This window comes from Mercenaria mercenaria, chromosome 11, assembly GCF_021730395.1.
Source record: "Mercenaria mercenaria strain notata chromosome 11, MADL_Memer_1, whole genome shotgun sequence".
NCBI lineage: Eukaryota > Metazoa > Mollusca > Bivalvia > Venerida > Veneridae > Mercenaria > Mercenaria mercenaria.
Genome location: NC_069371.1, coordinates 50,634,186 through 50,659,986, shown reverse-complemented (window position 1 = coordinate 50,659,986; position 25,801 = coordinate 50,634,186). Strand labels below are relative to the sequence as shown.

At 32.8% G+C, this 25,801-nt stretch overlaps 1 protein-coding gene across 1 annotated transcript; it reads right to left on the bottom strand.

Annotated features, from left to right (window-relative positions):
• Positions 1-6,079: 6,079 nt before the first annotated feature.
• On the bottom strand, positions 6,080-20,730 carry LOC123530968 (gamma-aminobutyric acid type B receptor subunit 1-like). Its single transcript, XM_053518092.1, has 8 exons — positions 20,536-20,730; positions 19,273-19,410; positions 17,810-17,980; positions 13,849-14,071; positions 11,885-12,046; positions 7,515-7,601; positions 7,005-7,152; positions 6,080-6,131 (listed from the first exon to the last, which is right to left on the bottom strand). The coding sequence occupies exons 1-8, from the start codon at positions 20,728-20,730 to the stop codon at positions 6,080-6,082; spliced, it is 1,176 nt and encodes a 391-aa protein (XP_053374067.1).
• Between the last annotated feature and the right edge of the window lie 5,071 nt (positions 20,731-25,801).

Genomic DNA, 25,801 nt, shown 5'->3' with positions numbered 1-25,801 from the left:
TCTGATATTAAAAGAATAAAATCAAATCACTGATTTCAAATCACTTGGATTTCACTGATGTGGGTTCGACAATGCGCTTTGGATGTAGAATTCTGTCATGTGCGGATGTGATCCATGTAGCTTATGGAAGGTCTTTAGCAACCAAGCTGCCCGCATCTGTCGTAAATAATGCCTGAATGCCGGGAAGACTCTTCCTCCATCAAAAGCAGAAAACTCGTTATTGTGTCGTTGTGACGTTTAAAGCCAAGATAAAAGCTATAACTGCACCACGCCCGACCCCACAATCCAATATACAAGTCAATGCTTATCTGCAGCTTATACGTGATTGTTCAGTACTTGTTAATTGTAAGTTTATAAGTAAAGCTTGCAGTTTCTAACTGACAGCTGGAGATATGAAAGGTTAAAATGTGTGTAACCAATACCCAACTTTCTAACTCGATGTTGAATATAATAAAATGGTGATATTCGTCCAGCGAACAACAAGAACCACAACAACAGCAATAATAATAATAATAATAATAATTAATTATGATAATAATTACATTTATATATGTAGCAAGATAGATTATGATTTTGATGCTTCAATACTGGAAAATGTTGCGTAATTACATAAAAGGTCTAATGGTATTTAAATTGATCATACAAAAGATCACATGCAAACGAATGTTGCTACTTTTTAAATACGCTGAACATTGTAAAATACAAGGATTAACAGAAGAGAATTAAAATGCTCATTGTAAAACTTGTAGTATATATCTATAAAAGTTGTTTGTAACTTACTAAATATCAAGTAAACATTTTTAAACTTCTGAAATCAAAACAAAATGATAAAACTTCCATAATTATAAAATAAGTTTGACTAACGAAATATTATCGTCTAATTCCTAATATCCTTATTATCTTCCTGAAGTTGTTTTATAGATAAAATATGTTTTGATAAAAGTATTATGCCAAACTATACAACTTTTTGAGATGAGAGTGTTTCACATATAAAAAGTTTGAAAATGTCTCTTCTGTCAAAGGGCTCGGTACGCTTTACATTGAAAAATGGCCCATCACAAAAATTGCTTATATTTGTCATGCAAAGATTGCAAACTTTTAACAACAAGAAACTGAAAAAAATATTCAGATACATCAAAAACTCACCTTTCTACAGGATATTTACCGACCCGACTGTTCGATGGAGAACGTCGTCTGCTCAATTCATTTTGACGTCGCGCGGAATTCTTCATTTCCCGCTTATCGTTTTCTCAGTATCCGCTAGTTTAATTCGGTGCTACGGACATTAAGCAGTCGTCGACTATTTATACTGTTAATGTTATTTAAATGTAGCGAATAAGTATAAAACGACAAAAGAACCAGATCGCATTAACCTCATATATCGTGCTGACTTAATCAAGATGCTGACCGCGATAAATAAAACAATAATCTACACTCATGGACTTTTATAATCGGTCACTGTCGTTAAAGCGATAACTTTGATAATATTTAAATTACTCAATTGATATTTTCTCGATCACCTTTGTTCCCATAACATTATACCATTTATTCGTGAGGGTAATTTCCCGTTGAAATGGCTCAAATTAACCATGCGTGGTGTACTTTATTTTATTTTTAGTAGTCTTCACGAAATTATGAAAATCATAGATGACTGATTATAAATGTCTATGAGTGTATATTTATATTTCATATGTGGTTAAAATAAATAAATAAAAACCGGAACCACATTTCAATATGTGTTTTCATACTTGTAATACAATTCACCGCTGCCGCTCTCCCTATAATTTTTAATCTGTTATACGCAAGTAACTGACAACTAACTAACATTTTGTATTGTCGTTTGTTGCATACTCTCTGTTATGGAGAAATAATGACTGACGCAGATAGAAAGGCTTAGTGATAAGTTTGTGCATACAAAATGATGAATTAAATATAAGTTTGATGATAATGAACAATTAACACATACGTACATGTATATATAAAACACTGATTAATATACATGTGTCCATTGCTAATGTTCAAATACAGTTCTAAGGTATCTATTCCTATAAACTGTAAGTCTCTATTGTGGAATGCAAAAAAAACAATTATAAGTACTCTATTAACATTTTCTGAAGTTAGATTTAAAGAAATGTCTCAAAATAAATCAATAGGGAAATATTTCGTCCCTTGATTTACGAGTTCATTGAGCGGTCTGTAAGCCTTTAAGCTGACTTAGCCGCATCAGATCAATAATCATTCTTTAAACAAACACATTTGAGTGAATGAATGGATGAATGAATGAATCGGAATGAATGACTGAAAAGACAGTAGTATAAAATCATTTTCATAGAAAAGCTAACATGCATATCATTCGACTTTGTAAAACGATAAAAATATAACAGAGTTTCGCCGAACTAGTGTTCATACAGCATGTCTTAATTAGTCATCGACTGTCATCATAGATATGACAAATGACTGGTATTTTTAACTATCATATCGGTTAGCGACGTACATGTCACCCACCAATTTGATAAACATCAACACATTTTGGATTAAAACATTATTCCTCTTGCTTACTAGTATCACACACAAAGTTATCCCAGCCAGTCGGCCATTTGTTTGAACGGTAACGACCGGTTCCCAGGTACCATACCACACTAGCTACATGGGCACATGACCCGACAACACGTGCGCCGGCCTTACACTTGCAATACCAAGATGTGATATTTTTACTGTCATACCCTATCCAACATTCATACTTAACAGCTGATGTATGCCTGCTTTGTAGTCTAGCTTGCAAAATACCAGGAACATCGCTACATACAGATAATGCATACGTGTCGTCACTCATATGTTCAACTGTGTACGATTTAGCCAATTTTACAGTATACACCCCTAATGTAATTCCGCGCACTTGTTCTTCTGACAGTTTAGGAAAGTCAATAACTGCTGATTCTGTTACTTCTCGCCACTTTTGTTTCGTCCGGCTTTGAAGTTTTTCTTCTACTGTGTTTTGTAATTCGTTTTTCCTTTTAGCAAATTCGAACATTTTAGTGCCAAGTTCGATATCTGCGAGGCGATCCTTTGTTTGAGAAAGTGGAGGCTTAAACTTGTTACAGATTGCACATATGATGCGGACATAATCCGTTAAATACGGTAATTGACTTGTTGGTAGTACATTATTTAGAATCTGCCATTGTTTGATTCTAGCATTGGCAGATTCTACAACCCAACGTATTTTTGTCACAAGTCTACTTTCGTTAGCGTCTTCTGTTGTGTGTTGTGTTTTTCCTTTCTCTAAAAAAGAAGGCATTTTAGCTTTAATTCCGATGTCTTTAAGCACTCCTAAAGAATCTCTAAAACCTCTGTCAACGACGAAAACATCGCCACGCCTAACCCATGCTTTCATTTCTTCAACATTTTGCTCTAACATACTGTTCAGAATGTTCGCATCATTATTTTAACCATTCGCCAGATATGGACCAAGTACTGATACTATGTATCCAGATGTTGTTACTACCATCATTGGTTTGACAAGTGGTCTTTTCTTGAGTACACTGTATGTTTTGCGCTGGAATTTGAAATTAGAACTTTTGTGTATATACACGTACGTTCTATCTAAAACAAGGATCGCCGGCGGGCTACATTCATTTTGACCTAATAAAGAAACTGCTAATGGTCGTGTGTGCTTTTCAATTACATCACTCCTGCTAATGTGTGAAAACCCGATGTACAAAGGGGCAAAGTTTTTAGCCAGTTGCTTCCGGATTGAGGTTACAGACCTACGTATTTGTGATTTTGACAGGTTGTATAGAGTACTTATTATTCTGTTGGAAAAGAAAGATAGCAAGGGAGGTGCGAATACTTTTTTTCCCAGAAACCTTACTTGTATTTACGTACTGGACCATTTCATCGAAATCAGATTTGATAAGACCTGTTAGATTGAGATATTCATCACTCGATAATGAGTCGTCATTAAAGCAGTCTTTTTTCTTTATTTTCCGTTGCGATTTTGCGTATATTTTCAATCAAATCAATCAGTTCTGAACTCGATAGATAAGTTCTGTTTCGAACATTTCCATTTCCTTTTACAGTCGTGATACTACTTGCAGTAAACATGTTTTCAATTAAATGACGTGGACAGCATCTTGCGCCATTTGAAAGAAGCACCCCTGTTTCAACAAATAATTGATTCCTAGCAAAACTTTTCACTCTCATAAGTTTTGGGCCTGGCTTTTCGCAAATAAAACACCTGGAATGTGTGTACCCAGTGCTCTTTAATGGAAGTGAAATAGTGTCATTTTCAGATTCAATTCGTGCCATTTTTGACGGATTATTCTCCATAGTATTGATGGCATCAACCGATTCAAGCGGTGTTGGACTTGGGGTCTGCTTAACATTGTTGCGGCGTTTGAAGTAGAATTTCTGTCTGCATTTTCTGCATGTAACATCTGTTGTGTCAGATTGGAGATAAATAAGGAATGTTTTTTTCCAAGAACTTTCTGAAATCTGTATTTGATTCTCCATTTATCGGAATACGGTCCTTTGGTTTGCACCTCTTATTGCAAAGTAAACATCGTCTATAGTAATCCATTGTTTCAGTCGCGCTAGAAAAAAGATATAAGATTTCTTTATCATTCTAGGTTTTTAGCACGGGTAAAAAATATGACCAGACAAGTAAAAAAAAAGGTTTTCAACATCAAATATTTTTAACTGAAAAAAAAATGGTGAAATATAAATCCACTATGGTATTTGAAAGGGGCAAATATTTCTCTACATAATTTTCAGTTTGGATGGATTTCGGATGAATACTTTTTTTTCCTTATTTGTCTGGTCATATTTTTGTTTTATTCTATGTCCGTACTTACGTGATTCATTTTTATAATGATATGAACACAGGATAATGTTGATTTTCGATAAATTAACCATGAAAATTCACAACATAAGTGACAAGTTTCCTGCTTTTAAATTTGCAGACGATTTGTCCGTACAGTTGCATGATGTCAATTCGCTTTTCGTTAAAGACAATTATAATTGATATTATAATTATATTTATCGTCGCTAAACTACAGTGTATCCAGTGCGCATGTTCATTCTTTCTGTCCATCATTTTGTAAACAATCAAGATTAAATAAGATCATATCAAATCAAATAAAGAATTGACATTCTTGGAAAGCTGTAATGAAAAATAAGCTAAAACATTTCTAGATTGTAATAATTGGCCGGTACGATTATAATCGTTTCCTAAACGACATCTACTTCTTGCTTATAAAGTTGTATACTGGTCCAGAACAGAATAATCATGTACACCTTCGAACAATTTCTGCAAAATACTCACCATCCACAAACGATAAACTTCAAAACTCCTCTGTCACGTGAAAGGTTACATCCTGTTCTTATTAACCATGTAAAAAATCTAAAGTTTATTACTTGCGGATATCATTTATTTTGAGCGTTTGTTGAAAAAAAAACACACGTTTTCGTTACTTTTACGATTTACGACGTCCGTATGACGTCACTTATGACGTCATCAGTGGTTGCGTAGGTGACGTAATGTTTACGCGTTTACGTTCCTTGTATAATTGGCTATAATCTGATACATTTTTTTTTCATAAAATAAAAAACTTTTAATTTTTCATGATATTTTAGGCCATTTTGTATAGTAAAGCGTACCAAGCCCTTTGCAATGCTTATGCAACTTCATGGCCGATTGCCTTCCAAATTAATATATGACATTGTATTCTGGAACCATACTGTGAAAGTGTCCAACCCCTGCTGCTACAATGAAGTCTTTAGCCCACTGCCAAGATCTAGGCCTTCATACGCAACAAAAGAAAAAAAGAAAAGAAGAAAAAAAATGCATGCATGTTTTGAAAGGTTTATCAAATTAAATACACACCATGTATTATCTGTAAGGCGAATCATATCATCCTATATACTGAACCAATCAAAAAGCCATCAAAACATATTCTTGCATTTTGCGTATCATTATTTTGACGATACACTATCAGGGGAGCGGTGGTCTAGTGGTTAAGGTGTCGGCGCTCAAACCTGGAGTCGTGGGTTCGAACCCCACTGGGATCACGACCACGCCTTCTCATAAGACACCAGTACTGGTTTTACCAGGAAAGGGACTCATCACAACTGAGCTAAAATAAATTAGTATAAACTAATCTAACACATTGAGTAGTCAACATTTTTATTACACGCCTATCAAAATGAAGCTTATCATTAATGTGGACTGACCTTACATATCGCAGCTTTATACGACTCTGATGTTTTAAAAAAGACTGTACAATAACACAAGACACAGCCGAGTAACAGAACATTGTTGATGTTTGGAGAAGACATCTTCACGAACCTGTTTCAAGACGAAAGAACAACAATTAAATTACTTAATGTTTGATTAACCTATTCCATAACAAAGCTTTTTGGAAAAAATATCAAAGCATGCTGAAAATGAATAAATCATAATTTGTGAAATAATTTTGAACGTATGTTATTTCAAACAATAGCTTTGCAATCGTACAATATACATATTAGTTTTAGCTAAAAGGAGGAGGAGGTATTATTTAATAAATATTACTTGTTCGGCGTGAGTGTTGGAGGGTGGAGCGAGGTTATGTTGTGGGGAATGAAACAGATGGGGAATTAATGCGGCAGCCTGCCTATATGCAAAATCCGAAGACATTACCTTAAAATGTTTTTGTTAAATTAAGCCCCGGAAAGAAGATGATGGACAGGCAAACAGACGTTCGAACGAACAGACGAAAGACGCACTCGCCTTATGTCTCAATTTTCAAAACGGACGTTAACAAATCATTGAACAGAATTATTACTTGGATAAAAGAAATTAATCTAAAGCAGCTTAATTACATTAATAAATACACATTGTGTGCTGTCTAAAACTTGCTGCAACATTTTGTTTCTTCATTTATTTACCATTTTCAACAATTTAAATTTCAAATACTTGACATAAATATGGAGATAAGACCGTTTAAAGTAAAACTTATTCAACTTACCTGTTATCTCTATAAACTACGTTAAAAACAAAAAGACCACACTTAAGAAAATGCCGAGCCCAGAAAATGATGACATCACTGCTCAGGTACGGTGGTATATCTTTTTCTTTTTCTAAGATGAGTGTAGAGTCTCTTGGTATAATGCCATCTAGGAATACATATTTATGCTGTATGACATTTGTGTTAACAAAATGCAAGCTGTCTGATGAAAAAGCATGTGAAAAAGTTGCAATAGTTACCAAGACCTACTTACACAAACTGTATGTGAAATCAAACTGCTTTAAAATGTCATATTTATGACATTTGCGTTAACGAAATGCAAGCAATGTGAAAATTTGCAGTATTTACCGAGACCTGTTTACACAAACTGTATGTGAAATCAAACTCTTTATGACGAGTCATATTTAGCTCTTATGAAAATAAAGTACTAGTCATGTAAATCTCTAAGTATCAAACACAGTATTGCTAGTCAGAAGATGGAATACAGGAATGAAACAACAATAAACTTACCTTTCCACAAAATAGCACCCTCTATCCAATCGAAATATGATGGATCCTTGTCTTGTCTATACATTCCAACAAAATGCCGCTTCCCGCCTAAAACATTGTCGTTAACATTACTTGGTTACTTGCATAACACGTAATTAAGAAAATGTGTAAGGTAATGTTATGATTAACTGTTTTATACACGCGTACGTACAAATTAATATTCAACAATATTTTTTATTAAATACAAAATAAACTTTAATACAGATTTAAATGTTCATAATGTTTTACCACAAGATGTAGAAAAAATAATAGTGTATAAGTTATAGGAAAATGATGTTTCCTTATGTGACGAAAGCACCAAACTTTGTATGTAACTATTTTGAAGTATGCTGAATCCAAATAAAAGGAGGGGACACGCAGTTCGCTAACCTCAATAAGCTTAAAATGAGGCCCCCAAGGGGATATTTATATTTATTTTTTTATTCTAGTTTTATTTTTATTTATTTTAATCATATATTTTTAAAGCAATGTCCAAAAGGTTAACTTATGACCTAAATAAGCAATTATTCTTGACATAATATTTATTAAATTACATTTTATACACATTTAATATATAAGACACAGACAAATGACATAGATGAGACCCTAAAAGAGGGGGGATTGTTTAAAAATCTCATTTACAGGATGACAATTTTTAAGTATGAATATTATATTATCACTCAAGTAAACAAAACTAATTTTAGTATTTAATTATATCAACACATTATTTAAACATTCTTTACATTTTGAGGTTCATTAGGTGTATTTTATCAAACAAGTTCACAATTTTCATTCTCACATCGATTTGGCAGTACTACTGTACATGGGGTACCGATATTTACATTTCCCTATGAATATAATTATTAGGCAAATATATTTACATTCAAAAGAGAAGCTAAATAAGGAGTTATTTTGTGTTTTTCTTGTATTGCAGTATCTAATTTAAATCCCTGTAAAACATATTTTACAAAACATAATTTTATATGTTTTTTCAAGTCAATTAATGACTTCAAGCTAAAGCATACCTTCATCTTAATGCTTTTTTATAACAAAAGAAAATGGAATGTGTACTAAATATATTGTTGTTTTTATTATTGCTTATTGATACCATATTTAATAATACTAATTTATTTAAATTTAATTCAGATTTCAAGCTTTAGAATAAGTATAAATTCCGCTATCTTGAAAAGAGCACTGGTATTGAATGATAGATTGACTTTTATACTGTTTGAACCAACAACCTTCCTATTGATCTGGCAACACCTTTACCACTAGACTGCCTCTGCCACTGAACCCCTCAACAGAGCCCTAGATTAATGTTTATAACAAATTTATTATACACGTTTCTAAAGTGCAGTGATAACTGCAGACGTCCCAAGAACGCAAATAGTTACATTTAAAAATTTGCTACAGATGAAAATATAAAACAGACATAAAGAAAGTCATGCCAAATAGATTTAGATGTAAACCTTTGAAAGTAAAGATTAATCGATTAGTTTATAAACAATGTCTCCTTACAATAACTGAGCTACAGTTATCTTACATAATCCCTTTGGACAAATAATGAAACAGTATATTCTTTATCTTAGGTTCCAAATCGGCCTATGTTATAATATGCAGAACATTGTATGTGTGGGTAAGAGTTGAGTATAATACTTTGCATTTCTGTATAGCCGACGGAGCTCATTCAACACGGGTAAATTGACTATTGCACGTCCTGGTTATAATCATAGCTGATATGTGCTCTTTGTCCAATATAGTGTTAGGAATACCTCTCTGTAGCGCAATTATAAGGCCTAGCGTAATTGCTTGTTTAGGAGTAATGCCCCAAGAATTTGTCGTGAACTTACAGAAGTTGAAAGAAAAGTTATGATCAGGTTACCCTAAACAAACAACTTTTAATTTTAGGCGTAACAACCCTTTCAATATTTAACTTAAGCTGTAAAAGGTTTGCCAGTATTGCCAGGTCTTCAAAATGTTTTGTCTGAGTACACAGCATTGGCTTGGTACATTTATATCTCTCTTTGTATGTATTCTTGTAGTTACATTGATGAGTTTCTCCAACTTATAGCAGCAATAAAGCCAAGTACCAGTTCTCTTGTCCATTGCCTGTCTACAACTTGCTTGATACAATGTTCTTTGCTACATACGTGAACATCTCTTAAGGGGTTGTTTTTAGTACGTCTAATTACTTAAGAAAATATATCCTCTTGCTTCATTTAGATATTTCCTTGCATGATAGAACAACCTGTCCTTCCAGTTGTCATGTGCGCTTCTCAAATCTTTTAACGAGGCATAGCCGTAAGTAAAGATATCCTATGTCTGCAACGTATTGAGACAGTATCACAACCAGATAATGCATTATAAAGAATGTTAGCTTTAAGTGTTGTATAGGTGGCTACGTTCTTTTATGTGTCTTTTCCTGTTGGATTTTTGTCCTTTATGCCGAAAAGACGACTTACTACGGAATTAGTCAGCATGTACAAGAACTGTTTGGAACGGCCAAATAAAGCTACAGCTAACAACTAGCAAACTGTTTACTTTAGAAAATACCAGTGTGCGCTCATAACATTATCTTAATGCATCTGCGGCAAACAAATGTATTTATAGAAATATTGGGAAACCTATGACAGTTTTTAGAATGCAAATATCAGTTTCTTTTATTTTATGGGTCTTTTGATGAGTCGTTATGTCTCCCACACCACTGTGGTGGGAATCATATTGATTTACTTCTGTCTGTGTGTCCATCCGTCTGTCACAAATCTTGTCCGCACTCTAAGTCAAACATTTCTCATCCGATCTTCCCCAAACTTGAACAAAATGTGTTTGCCAATACAATGTAAGTCCTCGGTCAAGTTCGATAACTAGCCAAATCGGCCTAGGCACTTCGGAATTATTGCCCTTGAACCAAACATCGATGCCAGTATCCGCACTCTAAGTCATTGGTGCATGGTTGACTCAGATACATAACTATTCAGATGATTAGGCAGTTGTGGAAGACATGCGCTTTTCTCAAAAGCAGCTCTAGTTTGATTTGAAAACATGATTATGTCATAGACTGTTATGTAACTGATAAAAGATTAAGGGGCTTAATTTTGATGTTCCTTACAAAGACATACAAAAATTATCCATTGTGGGGCCTCTCTTTTTAATATAAATCTATTGCCCTAATAAATACAGCTATTAAGGTTACCTCATGGACCTCAAAATGTGAATATTTTTACTTTGATATCTTATACATGATATACATGAATTCAGTTTCTTTATTCTTTATTTATGTTAAGATCAGTTATATGATATTTTAACGATTAAAATAAATTAATTTGCCCTTTAAATGAGATTTTTAACAATTTCCCCTTTAAGGACCTCATATCATTTTTCCTGAGCCATGTATATTGAATGTGTATAAAATTTAATTGAATAAATTTTGTGTCAAGTGTTATAATTGATATAAGGTCATGAATTAACATTTTGGAAATTGTTCTAGATATATTCATTTAAGATAAATAAAAGGTAGTGCCCCTTTGGGGCCTCTTTTTTTTTTTTTTTTTTTTGGTTGATTCAAGCCAACAAATCATATCTGTAATCCATTTCTGATTCAGTATACTTTATAATAGTTAAATACAAACTTTCATGCTTTCTTCATAAGAAACATCTTTTCGCACTCAGTTTTAAAATTATACATACAGTAAATATCATATTACGTCCCTCCCTTTTTAGTATGTATCTTGAGAAATGTGTATTTTAGGGGTAAATTTTCTATATTTGTCAATACCAAATGGTTGTCTGTCCATGTTAGTGATATGTTATCCATGTTTAGATCATACGAAACATTACTATATAGATAAATTTCAATTTAAAGGAAAAACTAATTTTTTTATCAAGACATTTTTACCTCCCTTTTTTAAATTGAATCTTTGCCATTTTTTGTTCCATATCTTACTCGCTATAAAGCATTTCATATTAAAATATATAAAACAATCTCATAAAAACATGACTTAATGACGTTGCGTGCATGTAATTTGTATTTGCTTTTAAAAGCCATTATAGACGTCAAAAAGAAATAATTATTATGTTTCTTTTACACATATGATTAAAATATCTGGTATGTAATACCTTATACTCAGCCAGTGTAAAACAAAATGTCTAACAAAAGCATGTATGCAAACAAGCCAACTGTTAACTAAGAGGATCACTGATATATAATTCGAATAAACTACAACCATTAAGAAAATATATTGACTTACTATATATAGGTCTTGCTGATGTTTAATATAAACTGTCTGTTGAATTCTATCAGAAATTGTTATTTTATATCTTACCTAGGGAAATCTGGTGCAAAAATGGCTCACCTTGTATACGTTCTATTTTTAAAATTCTATTAGGATCAACTTCTGTCGAGAGAACAATTCTTCCTGACACGCCTGTTATGTTTGTCCTTGACATACAGTCGAAAATAATATCGTTGATATCAGAGTCCTGGTATGTAAACATATCAAGCGTTTTTGGATATTCTGAAAATTGAAAATATGTTCATATTCTAACATGCCTTAGATATTTACGAGCAAATGCATACACCCATCAGATACAATAATTATTTTCGAGTAAGTGATAGAACCACTGATTTGTTAGATCAATTTTTCCGTTCTAAGATTTTTTCTTGATTTTTCTTGAACTGTTAAGCAATATTAATCGCATTATGAATCATTCTAAAGAACTACGATGGTGGTAATAGGTTTTCTAATTTTGAAAATGTCTTGAATAATTTTGAATTGATAATCAAAACAATTTCTGATATGCATTTCCATTGCAAATTGCATCCATTTTAAATATATAGAAAATTAATTTTAAAAATTGTAGTTTTATATGTTTATAGACTGTTATTAAATTTACAGTTCCTAGTGTAAAAGCAATGTTTCCTTGTAAGACATTTGAAAAATAAAGAACCATGGGCCACAATTTTACACAGGGAAAACAAACATTGGACATAATGTCCACATTAAATATTCAAAGATATCATGCTACCACCACTGGAGAACTTTAGAATCTAATATCCGCATCTTGCAAAAGAAAGCCGCATATTTACCGATGTTATGGATCGATTAGTAGATATATTGCAATATGAAGAAATGTATAGGTCTGACTTTTAAGTGTCGTAAGCACAATCAACCAGTCTACCTATCTGTTTGGTCAAACTTTATTGTTATTTAAGTGACACGTATATGAAATTTTCATTTTTGTTTTAGATACTTATACACTTGGTACATGCATCCACTTACACAACAAAACCATGTGTAAATTAAAAGAAAGAATATTCTACTTTGTCTACCTATTTGTTTAAGTCTTGCATCGGAACAGTTTAAAGCGAGGGCCGCTATCCAAATATGGTCATAGCACGCACTGATGGGCCACAATGTCAGTGTCATTGTATAGCGCATTGTATGTGGGGTGGCTATAATACCGCTCTTCAAATTCCTTAGCTGAAATAACATGACAGGTGTCAATACTATTCGTAGTCTTTAGAATGTAGTAATAGGTTAAATATAGAAATTGTTAAATAGTCATTCATTATTGCTAATTCACAGCGTTCAAAAATTAGACAGATTTAATACAAAATTTAAGCTAGTGTCACCACCCATACCTATTCCCTTTCTTCAATTAGGTTTGTTAAACATTAATGCTTTTTGCAAACACAACCTATAAAGTATGTTTACCCAACTCTATTACAATGAATTATACACCGATCGAGTGAGTTATACGCCGTCTACATGCAACACACCTATTTATTTATATTATTAAGTTGTATTGCTGCATTCATTTTTACACATTTTATATACATTTATACTTTCCAACGCTGGTCCAACAAGTAATTGACATTTAGTGAAACCTTTCAGTCAAAACAATTAAAAGTTATTCGCCAACTTTGATAAACATTGTTCAACCTGTTATATTTAATAATCACCTTTCTTCTATTGGGATTTTAAACACTGGTCAGGTCAGGAATAAATCTTCTGGATAAACCTACCTGTCAAATTGCTAGTCTTCTCTCTTGTACTGGGCTTTTGAACACTGGTCCAGTGAGGAATAAACTCTGGATAAACTACCTGTCAGATTTGCTATTCCCTCTAATCTCTTGCAGTGATTTGATTAGGGAAATGCTATTTCCCTCTATTGTTCAGGGTTTTTGCTTTTGCAGTGATCCGGTAGGGAACGCACCCTACCCTCTAGAAACCTACCTGTCAGATTTGTTTTTCCCCTGTCTTGTATGGATTTTGAAAACTAGTCCGGTTGAAACGCACCTTCTAGATCAACCTACCTGTAAGATATGCTACTCCTCTCTCTTCTATTGGGTTTTTGAATATTGGTCCAGTAAAGAATGCACCCTCTCCTGCTTCTTCCATCTCCTCTTTGGTACAATCCACTTCGTCCAGATTCTCGCGCCAGAAATTAATAGAATACCATCCGGCAAAACCCAGACTATCTTTCGACCATAGAGACCGACCTTGAATGCCTTTTTTGAAACAACTTATTGCATGATTCTATCGATCAAATTTCCAATATAAACTTATAAGAAAATAACCAGTATATCATTTGATGATAAAATATACTAAGCTTTTACATTTCATCTCTTATGATTGAAAGACAGAGATTCTACATTTATCTCATTATATGCCGTTTATATACAATATATACAAGTGCTAAACTAAACATAATGAAATAAAAAAAAACAAAGGATAAAACGTTGTCTTTGACTCAAACGATGGGTCAAAATAAGTTTTGACCTCTGCGAATTTCCTAACGAGTGCCTTTGCTACAATACGATTCAGCAATGACTTTATGAAAAATATGACATCATATTAATGTGACGTCTTACTCAGGTTAAGATCTTATCACTTGGTCAAATAACAGATCCTCTGTATTTCACAAACCATTGCAACTTGTTAAATTACTACTTTATAAATGTACCTCAAAATCCCGATGTACAATGCTTTCCAACCAGGATGTACATTGTAACAGCCTATAGACCAAATGTTGAAATGAAATTCAACATTAAGTGCAAAATGTTTGCATGGTTAGAATCGAAATAATAAATGTCTTCCTGTATTTTACCATCGGATAAAATACAATCGATCAATCGAATGAGCATTATTTAATCACTCGATCTTCGCACTCGTGCTTCAATTTTTATGCATCGATCCACCTGCCCTTTATATTATCTATCGTTATAAAATGGGTGTATATTTTTTATCTTAATTATCAAAATTTTGTTCAAATCAACATTTTGTTCACATCTATTTTTTTGTATGTGATACTTAAAATATAGCAATAGGCAAACATGAATGATTAAAGTTGTTTGGTGGTTTCTCTACAGATACATCAGTTGTTTGGAAAACATCCTACCAGACTTAATTTAAGAAACAAAAATTTAAAAACAGCAATGTAACACACATTCCAAACAAAATAAATCAGAAACCACGTTTTAACAAAAAAGTGAGGAACTTCTGGTACTGTATGCTGGTATCTTAATAGTTCAGCAGACTTTCGCACAGCTTTCAATTCTTATTTGTCCACGTTAAATGCAAAGTTTTATATAATGCGCGAATATCTGCTCTACCTTTCAGTTCTTAATGGGAGGCCATTGACTAATTGATGCAGTAAGTTACAATGAAATTTATCTTAATTCAAGTATTTGACTTACCGCACACAAAATTTCTCTCGCTCTGTCTTCATAAAGACTGGTCATTATTATTCTAGCATCACGCATCTAGATGATATTTTAAGGGAGATAGTTTTAGAAATTGAACAAGAAAAATATTACACCTAATCAAATTAGGCACATATTAAGCAATTTAAAGTAACACGATAATCTGAAACAAAAACCATCAACATTTTGTAGCGTACATTTCGAAATATTCTATTTATATTTCACATGTATTTATATAAACTATTGGTCATTTGTCTTCCACCCAGTAGTATTTTTTTTCTAAAATTCCTTTTTATTTTATTTCTTATATTAGTTAATTATTTTTTTACCTTTAAGTTTTTAATTCTGTTTTGAGGGTCGTTAATGAATATTTCTTGGGACATAATTGTGATGTCGGTATACTGTATTTGCTGAACAAAGTCATCAATGACCTAAAAGTAATAGATAAATTGAACATACGTTGAAATACAGAAAGAATGCATTAAGCCAATGGATAGGTTTTTTTTATGTAAATAACTGAAATTCAAATACTTGAGGGACCTTAATGATATTTCTATATTAAATTTCTTCCCAAAACATTTGTATGTATTTGTTTGGACTAAATATTCATACTCGTACTTGTTTTTCTTCTTTCCCCTTCACGCACCTTTATTTACACAATTCTTATTTTTTATCATTCATGTAATCAAAATACACTTGGACATTTGAAGCAACGCATATCACAGCAGTCTTTATTTGCGGCGAGCGTACTTGGCGATGTGTTGCTCTGGTGGCTGTGTTTGTTTCCCTCCATGCTTTCAGGAAATCTACCCTCACCTTTTAACTTTTGTATAAATGTGACGAACATATGTATGTACATTTGTATATATACAATAAAATATTAACAAACTAGTACATTATATAGAGATGGTACCTAAAAATTCAAATTGCATCGGATATTACTTTTTGTTGAAAAATTAATACTGGAGTACCTCAATTATATAATTGTTTAACTTTCACTCTTCAATTTTCATGCTGAAAGGCAATATTTAATCCAAAACATTTGGTCCTACTTGGAAAAGTGAAGCCAGTGACAGATAACTCTTCTAGGACTATTTAGTTATCTGAACAAAGTATGCATAGATTCGGATATGTTTCCCAAAGCTATACTTTACTTCAAGATCGATGAATAATCATTCAAACAAAAAAGTTGAGCACTATCTTTCATGTTCAAACGAACTCATTTAAAGACATTCTTTTTATTTATTGCTGCCGATAATTTACATGTATGGTATGATCATAGAAAATGAAACATTATGCATGAGGAAAAAATATAAATAAACTATATGAATTTTACGACATCGAATCCCTCAACAATTTACAAAATTTGTTTGCCAAGAATAATCAATGCCTCAAAATGTATGAGTTAAAAACAGAGCGATATAAAAATGTATAATCTATCTCATGGTCACACCAAAACCATACCAAAAACTGTGCCGAAAGAAGTTATTTCACTTTTTATGACACGCACCTTGTGTTTACAAATGTACCTAATTTGCATATTGACCGAGGCGTGCGGAATCGCATTTGCCTTGCGGAATTTACCGTTACAGAAACTTCGGTTAATATAATGCAGACATTCTTTAGTATAAATAAAATGGTAGTGTTAGTTAGTACGGTGCTATGTTAAATTATTGCAAGTGTGAGATAAGCGATATGCGCTTCAGTTTTGCACACGATTTGTTGTTGTTGTCGTTGAATACATAGCCTTAGGTACCATCTCTACATTATAATTCGTATCAGACAATAGAAGTATATACGATATACAATAAAATATAAATGCGCTTTTGGTCATTGTTACGCTTTTAGTAGGTAAGCTGCATACCTGGAAAGTCTCTATTTCTATTTTCCTTGTTCTCATCTAAATACAGTTTATCTTAGTCTTATCTTAATTAAGAAATAATTTATAGCAAAATCGTGTTTTAACACTATTTATACACGATGGTTATACGATGGGCGTAATAATTGCGCCCTCGTTAAATTATTACACCCGACGTATAACCACCCATCGTGTATAAATAGTGTTCAAACATTCGGTTTTGCTAACACTTATTTCGATTCAAATATGTCTTTTATTGTATTTTTTATTTAAACCAAATAGGATAGAACTGTTGTTTGTTTTGTTTTTTTTGTGCAAGTATAGCGCCAAATGGTTTGTCGTCATACTTCTTTGTTTATACACGCCAGGGCCGGAAATTGTAATACGTCTTGCGGAAGAGTTCCATTTAGGGCGCAAAGATGTCGAATTGTTCTGCATCAGTGTACGTGTAAATTAATCAAGGGGACATTTCGTTTTAAACATGCTATTAATTAAAGTACAAAATGCATTTGATCAAATTTGAAAGCGCTATTTCTAGATGGCGTTAAATACCACATCGATGTGACGTCAACATAATATCGTTGTGTTGATTTAAGCATTTCTAGGCATATTAAAAGAATAATAAGTACTGAATTTGATACAATATAAATAGTAATGACGTTCCAGACGGCGCAGTACATTTACATTCATATAATAATTACGAGAAGGTCATACCACGGAGAAGAATTCTAACGCTTGGTGTATTGTTGCCACTTTCTTCCAGCCAAATTCTCTTATCAACGCTATTCTTGCAAGATTCATCTTCTGGTCTGGGGTTCCTATTCTAAAAAAGTAAGGGAACCGATTTCTGTTCGAGAGTATTGGCGACGGCGAACCATAGGACAACTGAAATTAGAAAATGCAGTTACAAGTTAATTGGATAATACAAAAGAATTATGAAACCGACAAGATCTTTAGGAGAAAATGTCAAATTTTATACCGTTTTTTAAAGTTATTTATCAAAGTTTACAGACATCGAATACCATAATTGGGCTTGCACATATTGCACGAATTTTGTGCATAAATCAAGACAGTTCTTTTAAAGCTTGAGACAAGGAAAAAATATATGCAATAGTATATATATGTAGCAACTACACATTTTTTATATGTCTGTCCTGATGATTATGATATGAAACCGGTAGGTAGACGGAAATACAGATAGAGGAAACCCACTGGACACATATATATATATATATATATATATATAACGAACAAAAAAGAACCCGGAACGGGAACAAAATATCGTAAAATTATAAAATGACTTCAACGCTCGCTTAGTTTTTCTTAAACTTTAATATAAAAGTCACAAACTAGTTTCGCCTAACTGTAACCTATGTAAACAAATAGAAGAATCTAATTCATTTAACTTTAATGGAAAAATATTTTACGTGAATGAAAACATGTCATGTGAAGTGAAAAATGTAATTTATGTTATTACGTGTAATGGCTGCCATGAATATTTCATAGGTCAAACCGGAGACAATTAAGAACTAGAAGACCAATTCATTCTCAACAAATTAGAGACCCGTCGGTAAGACAATTACATGTCAGTAGCCATATAGACTTTTGCTGTACAAAAGAGCCAAAATTTACTATATTCCCATTTTATAAAATGAAAACTAACAGTTTATCAGCTAGATTAACAAAAGAAAAATACTTTACTGACTGTTTTAAACCGAAATTAAACATGCGGAACATTTCACATGATACGGATTGATAAATAACATAACGTCATTAACTCCCCTGTTAGACGTCTTAATTACGTCCTTTGTTTCCTTGACGTCAACGTCAAAACTATTGAATTAATTCCCTTTCTCTTATTGTTATATATTTAGACACACTGATGAGTCATTCACGGCGAAACTAGTTTGTGACTTTTATATTAAAATTTAAGAAAAACTAAGCGAGCGTGTGAAGTCATTTTATAATTTTACGATATATATAAAACATCGTGTAAAATAAATTAGCTTTACATTTTATAAAAAAAATGCAAGTTTTTTTAAATCACTGTTAATCTGGGGCATTTTTTGACATTTCTTCTTCTAAAAATTAAATATACTATTCAAATCATTCTGTTGTAATTATGTCGTTTCTCGTATCTAGTTAAAGGTTTAAGAAAAGCAAACCATTTAACAAACCTGGGTAAGGTTCCAGAGATGTGAAACTTGAGCAGTAGCTTCTGATCCGACCGAACATCCATCTCCTAGCAACATGACATAAGGCGGATCATTATAAAATGCTTCAAACATTCGATTTACTGGAGTTCCGAAGCTACACTGAAACGAAAACATAAGGTGACGTAGTGGGAGTGCTATAACGTGATGGAAAGTATATGAATGATGTTATGATACATTTTTTATTGCGATCTGTAATTTAGCCAGCGATTGTGGTCTTTCATTAGACATATTTTGTGGCTACCTTTTCGATATGTTTGTCTATTTCCAAACGTATACATCTATATTGTCTATTTCTAAATGCATACATCTACCGGTCTCTGCATTACTTTAACATGTCCAATATGTATCAGAAGGCGCCGTAAATAATTTGGGTTTACCGTTGACTTTTCATTAGAAGCTACAAAAAAAAAAACAGTAAACAAAACCCCCCAAAACAGCAACACACCCACACAAAAACAACATTTTTTATTGCAATGTCTTCTCGTCGATGAAAAATTCTAGAATAGGTTATTACCTGTAAAAAGTTACAAAGTGGCCAAAACTACTTTTCTGGTATTTTTAACGTAAAAACTGTTTGAACAAAAACACCAAAATACCACCTTACAAAGCTATAGTAGTATGCTTCACTAACCACATGTTACCCCATGTTTTCATGTAAAAAATTTTATCAGTCTTTATAGCTAGATAGGGTGAGGCTTTGGTTTACTTACTGTAAGAACATGTTCTTATTCTTCTACAATTACAATGATTAGCTTAAAAACGTATTATTAAAGGAATGCAAAACTAAAGGGAAAGCATAAAGGAACTGTCGTTTTTGCTACGTCAGTATTTGACACATTTATCTAATACCTATACGACTTTAAAAACACACAAGGAAAGTGTCTTTGTTGGATTTACTAACCTGTTTTAAAAAAGAATTTATCAATTGTCTGTCATTACTATTTGTTTGTAAATATGAATAAAGTGATTGCATTTTGTTTAGCAAAATCGAATTGGCCTTGGCAAATCAGTCGTTTAATATGCCAAACCGATTTACCTATTTTTAGTATGCCATAGCATAATTTCCATGCCAATATTGTTAAAGATTTTTTTTCATTTACTTCTGTGCAAATGAGTTCTTTAAATGTAAACTGTATTTCATCTATTGCCGGCCGATTTTTAATTAATTCTAACTCGGTATGTACAAATTGTTTTATAAAAGTATCTTGTTACATTTCAACTTACTTTGCTATCAGTCCATTTATACGTCAGATGATAATCTGCAAGTATATCTTCCCGTGCATTAATATCGTTTAACGCCATCTGTACAGCTGGAAGGCATGACCTTCCGGCAGTCGAACCGTTCCCAGAAATAGGTAAGAGTCCCAGCAACCGCAACTTACGTTGCTCCTCCTCAGCTAAACACAGCGTTATCACCATGAAAGTCGAAATCGCCTTTACTTATTTCATAATTCTATATGTCTATACCTGTTGCATTTTTCTAAATTATAGAAAAATAATTACTCAAAACTGGACAAAGTCAGCTGGTTTAAATATCTTGCGACGTCGATTATGTGCATATTCAATTCATAAAGTCACTTTCATTTACATCTGTGATTCAACAAATTATCATGCACTTTTCAATTTTGACATCAACTTTAAGCAACAGTTTTCAAAGGATACCATTTCAAAGCTTATAACGTACTTTCAGCAGTAGTTTGTACTTCGTCGCAATTCATGAATAAAACAATGTGACACGCTGTGGCCCTTTATATCAATAACAATTTCGACATATATAGACAGGGACATAAATAGTCAGTCAAGGGATTGAAATCTCTTTCATACTGCCAGTGTCAAAAGTTAACATGATAAAACTAATCAAATAAAAACAGAAAGGCATAATTAGAAAGGAATCAGTTTACTGTATCTGTACAGCCAATAAACGTTACAAAATGTTTTGCGTGATAAATACGGTGTTCCGTTGGGGCCATCGCAGTTTCGCGTTGTCGTCCTAGGGGCGAAATCGCGAAAACGCGATATTTTTACGCGAAAACGCGATACCTTCACACGAAAACACGAAGCTATAAAGCGAAAACACGAAACAAAAAATATCGCGTTTTCGCGCTCTTAATATCGTATTTTCGCGTTTTCGTCCTCGATTTGCCATCGTGTTTTCGCGTTTTCGCCTTCGTGGTAAGTAGGGCGGAAACGCGAAAACACGATATTGATAGCGCGAAAACGCGATATTTTTGCTTTGTGTTTTCGTGTGAAAGTATCGCGTTTTCGCGTTTTCGCCTTTGTTTAGCTAAAACGCGAAAACACGATATTGTTATATCGTAATTTCGTCTTCCGGTTTGACTTGCGCAAACGCTTGAAAGACATTTCTAGAGACCGTAAATTCCACCCCGATACATTTCAACCCCAACTTACGGTGTTCCTTGGCCATTTTGACCCCTTTTTCTTTTACATTTTCACACTACTGGTAGAAATAAAATAACCACCCAAATCGCAATAATTATTAATGAGTTTTATTTCCAAAAAAAAATGTAAATAGCACGTAGGCTTGAGTTTCTTGATCAGTTGAGAATAAGGCCAGTGTCTTAAAATGCTCTCTCTATATTTTATCCATACATTGGGTGTCGTTTTGTGTGTCATTTGTCTGTCAGTCTATGTATCTGTCTTTGTGTCTGCCTGTCTGTCTGTTTATATACTTATGTTTGTTTGTATGGCATTTACTACAGATGGAGTCTGCGGTAGTTTGTCCTTGAAATGAACAAATACCCTGTGACAACTAGCGGGAGCTAAAAGCAGCAAATTCAGGTTGTGATAAATGTTGCATGACGATATGCTATGTGCAAGTCTTTAATAAAATTCCGTGGAGCATTATTTGACCAGAGAAGTTCCATATAAGGAAAGTTAGAAAAATCATCATGGCAAAAATTGGTAAAAGCGTGTATATATATTTGTATATCTTATGTGATTACTTTTTTAGTGAAAACACATTTGAAATATGACTAATTGTTTTATTGTTCCCGTTTTATTGACCTTCTCGGCCTTTCAAAAGTGACCGAAAAGAATGTGAACGTGATTTTAAAATAAACATGTATTAAATTTCATTCTATTCATTATTTATTTGGTTGTTGTTTTATTCATTTTTATTGACGTAGTCCTAGCTAGTTCAATCCATTGCTAATCAATTATAAGTTTTAGACACATTTTCAATTACAAGCAATGGCTGGGTACGTTGTAAAATTGCATTTGTTTTTATAACTAAAGTGCTTTAATTCAGTTAAAATGTATGGGTATATGCAAAATGAACAATTTAAGCACTGTTCTACATAACCTAGTTCATGCACATTTTATTACCGAAAGTTATAAAAGTAACTTCTTGTTCTGAATAACATAAATATAGCCTAGACCCGTAACATATTGATTCCAACACTCATATGTATGAATTATTTGGTGTTCATGTGTATAATAAATTGTAATTGTTCACTTTCTATGTAACAGTGTAATGTTAAGATGTTGACAAATGAAATGAATTCCAATTATGTCGGGGGGTTTAAAATTGACCTGATTTAGTCGTATATTTCATAACTTTAAAAAACGCACATAGAAATATACATTTAAGTTGGCCCTATATTCCATTTATATATCATTATTCCAAACGTTGATACGAATTTTTAATACAATCTACAATGTAGAAAGTTTTTATCATTTCAAAAATGTTATATTTTTTTCAGCTACAGTATTATTCGAATATCTGTGGTTTTGCAAATCTATCTCCTAACTTAATGTTTTCTCTGAAAGGGTAATGTCCTACTGAATAGAACATCTTTATAATCTATGTAAATAAAATGGTTGGCTATAAATACATAGGCGCTTGTTTCATACCAAGTAAATGCACACATCATAATTATATCCCTGACTGGAAATGTGGAATCTTTGGTCTATACAAAAAAGAACCCTCCAAATACTAAGATCGCGTCAACTTTGTTAGACTATCCTAATGAACGACTTTGATGTCCACTGATGAATTCTTTAAAGGGAACACCATTCTAACATGACTCGATTAATTTAAGAAAATAATTTATCGCAATGAGTGTATTTATGCACGGTTGGGCGTACGTCTGGCGTTTATTTCACGAGGGCCCACGCGTGGTAAAATAGTGTTTAAAAAATTACGGCTTTGGCATGACCTCTATTCCCCCCCCCCGATGCCTAATATGCCTTTAATATAAAACACTAGATAAAATATAGTAGCGTCTTTAAACCCTTTGAATGTCACCGTACGTTAACGGGACATCATTCTTCTAGGTAAGAGTGTTTTCATCCGTATGTAGTGATTTACTCAGCGAGCACCTGCGTATTATATATAGATCATCGAAGGGTGTTACACTTTTAGCCTAACTATATGCGGTGTCCCAGAGAGATCCGTTTTTTAATCAAATGTTCGTCAACATCCCGTGTCGCCAATACTTAAAAATATTCATATAAAGCGTTTAGCTGTATAAAATCTTTGCATAGTTACGTCTTAATTTTTTTCAAATATTTCGAATTTTGATTTATTACGGTTTTTGGATCACTTCTTTTTAATTAACTATTTTTTCTTTTGTTTTATTATATTGTTTTTATAGTCACATATGTCTGCGCTATATTCATCATTGTTTCTATTTTTAACAAAATTTATTTCTAGGTTTTTCATCACGCTCGCTGATTTTCTTAATTTTGATCGAAAGTCACAAACTAGTTTCGCCGTGAATGGTCATCTGTGTGTCTAATATATAGCAAACAATATATACATTCGAATTTTAATATATATTTTCTTGTATGTAGGTGTTACCAAACTGAAAAAACTATTTGTCTTTTATCATGAAGATTTTTAAACATTATTCTATTTTTGTAGCTAAAAAGTTGCTGATATTGGTAACTTTTTGTATTCTCCCATTTTTATAAATATTGTTTTTCTTGTTTATTGTCCCTATCAAGGGAAGGAACAGTTATGGGAACATGTTCTCAATTGGACTGAGCAGGTATGGATACAAGGGTGTTTTATCAAAGACACAAACTGAAATTCAGTAGGGCGCCGCCATCTTGGATCATGCTTTCATTTACCAAAAAAAAATTATTATTAAGAAAGAAGTGGATTAATAAAATTATTTCTGGTTTATATATATATTCATTTTAACATTTTAGTTGCCAAGTCTTTATATTGATTGAAAAGTTCAAGAGGGCATCCTCGAAGAAGAATAAACAACAAAATCGTTCGTGTTATTAAATCAAACAACGAAATGTTGCTGTCCAAAATATTTTTGCAATGCGGATGTTTTAGAGGGTTAAAATTCTTATTTACTGTATTAAATTATGTATATGTGCAAATCAATTAAATCCTGTAAAGTGTACGTTTTGTACGAAATTACATTTTCACGCACGGGCTACGATTTTTTCGTTTACTATAAACTGCACTGTACCTTCGATATTTTTTAACAAACAACGATAACATATAATACGAAAAGCTGAGTGAAGATCAATTATATGGCTACAGATGGACGTTATCGTTTGAAAAAATTTGTTATATCATATACACACTTACTACTGCAAAATGTTTCCTCTGTTAGGTCAAAAAAGTAAACAAATAACGCCCATATTGAACTGCAAACAGCATTTTCTATCGCCTTAAAAGGCAGGAAAATGCGAAATACGTCCACCCCTGATTCAATTAACGGGAGGGGTCATTTCAAATATACAAGGTCATATCACCCTATAAAACGACTGTATTCCTCTTCTCTTGCGAGTGATCAAAACCATAAACTTACAGCTAAAAGCTGAAAAACGCATTTTAAAGTGACTGATTTGCTTTGAATGTATGTATGTTTAACATTTTATTGGAACTAAACATTGATTTGCTTCTGTATATAATGTGTTTTGTTGACAGGTAGAATTAAAGCAAAAACCGATCGATGACTGGATTTTGTCCAGGATATTGATCACTGTCGCGGTCAAAAGCTTATTTTCTGCTTGAGAAGACATACATGTAAATTCCACTGTTATGGATAAGAAAACATACAAGTTTTTAGTAAAATACAATAAATCTTTTTATAATAATCCAATTTGTTTATAACCGTAAATGAACGACGATTCGGTGTTACTTTCCCTGACTGTCTGCACCTGCTTAAGTACTGTACAAGTGCTTGCGAGTTGGTAAAAGACTGTATGATCTGGTTTATGAGTGACTTCTTTACAAAATATCGGCTTTTTAGTATTTCTTCTATTAGAACCCGCAACCATGTTGTTTGAAGGTGGGGTGAGTATAAAAGCAATCATCATGTGGTCTGTCAGTTCAGTCTATTGTATATGTGTCCTTATATATTTGGTCGTGCAATTACATCAACGCTAGATTGCACCTACCTATCTCAGTTTTACATACAATCATCGGCATATGTAGTTAATGTCTATCTTATTATTTTCCTTTTTTCTTTTTTAAGTGACAAATGTGAAACATGTCAGGTTT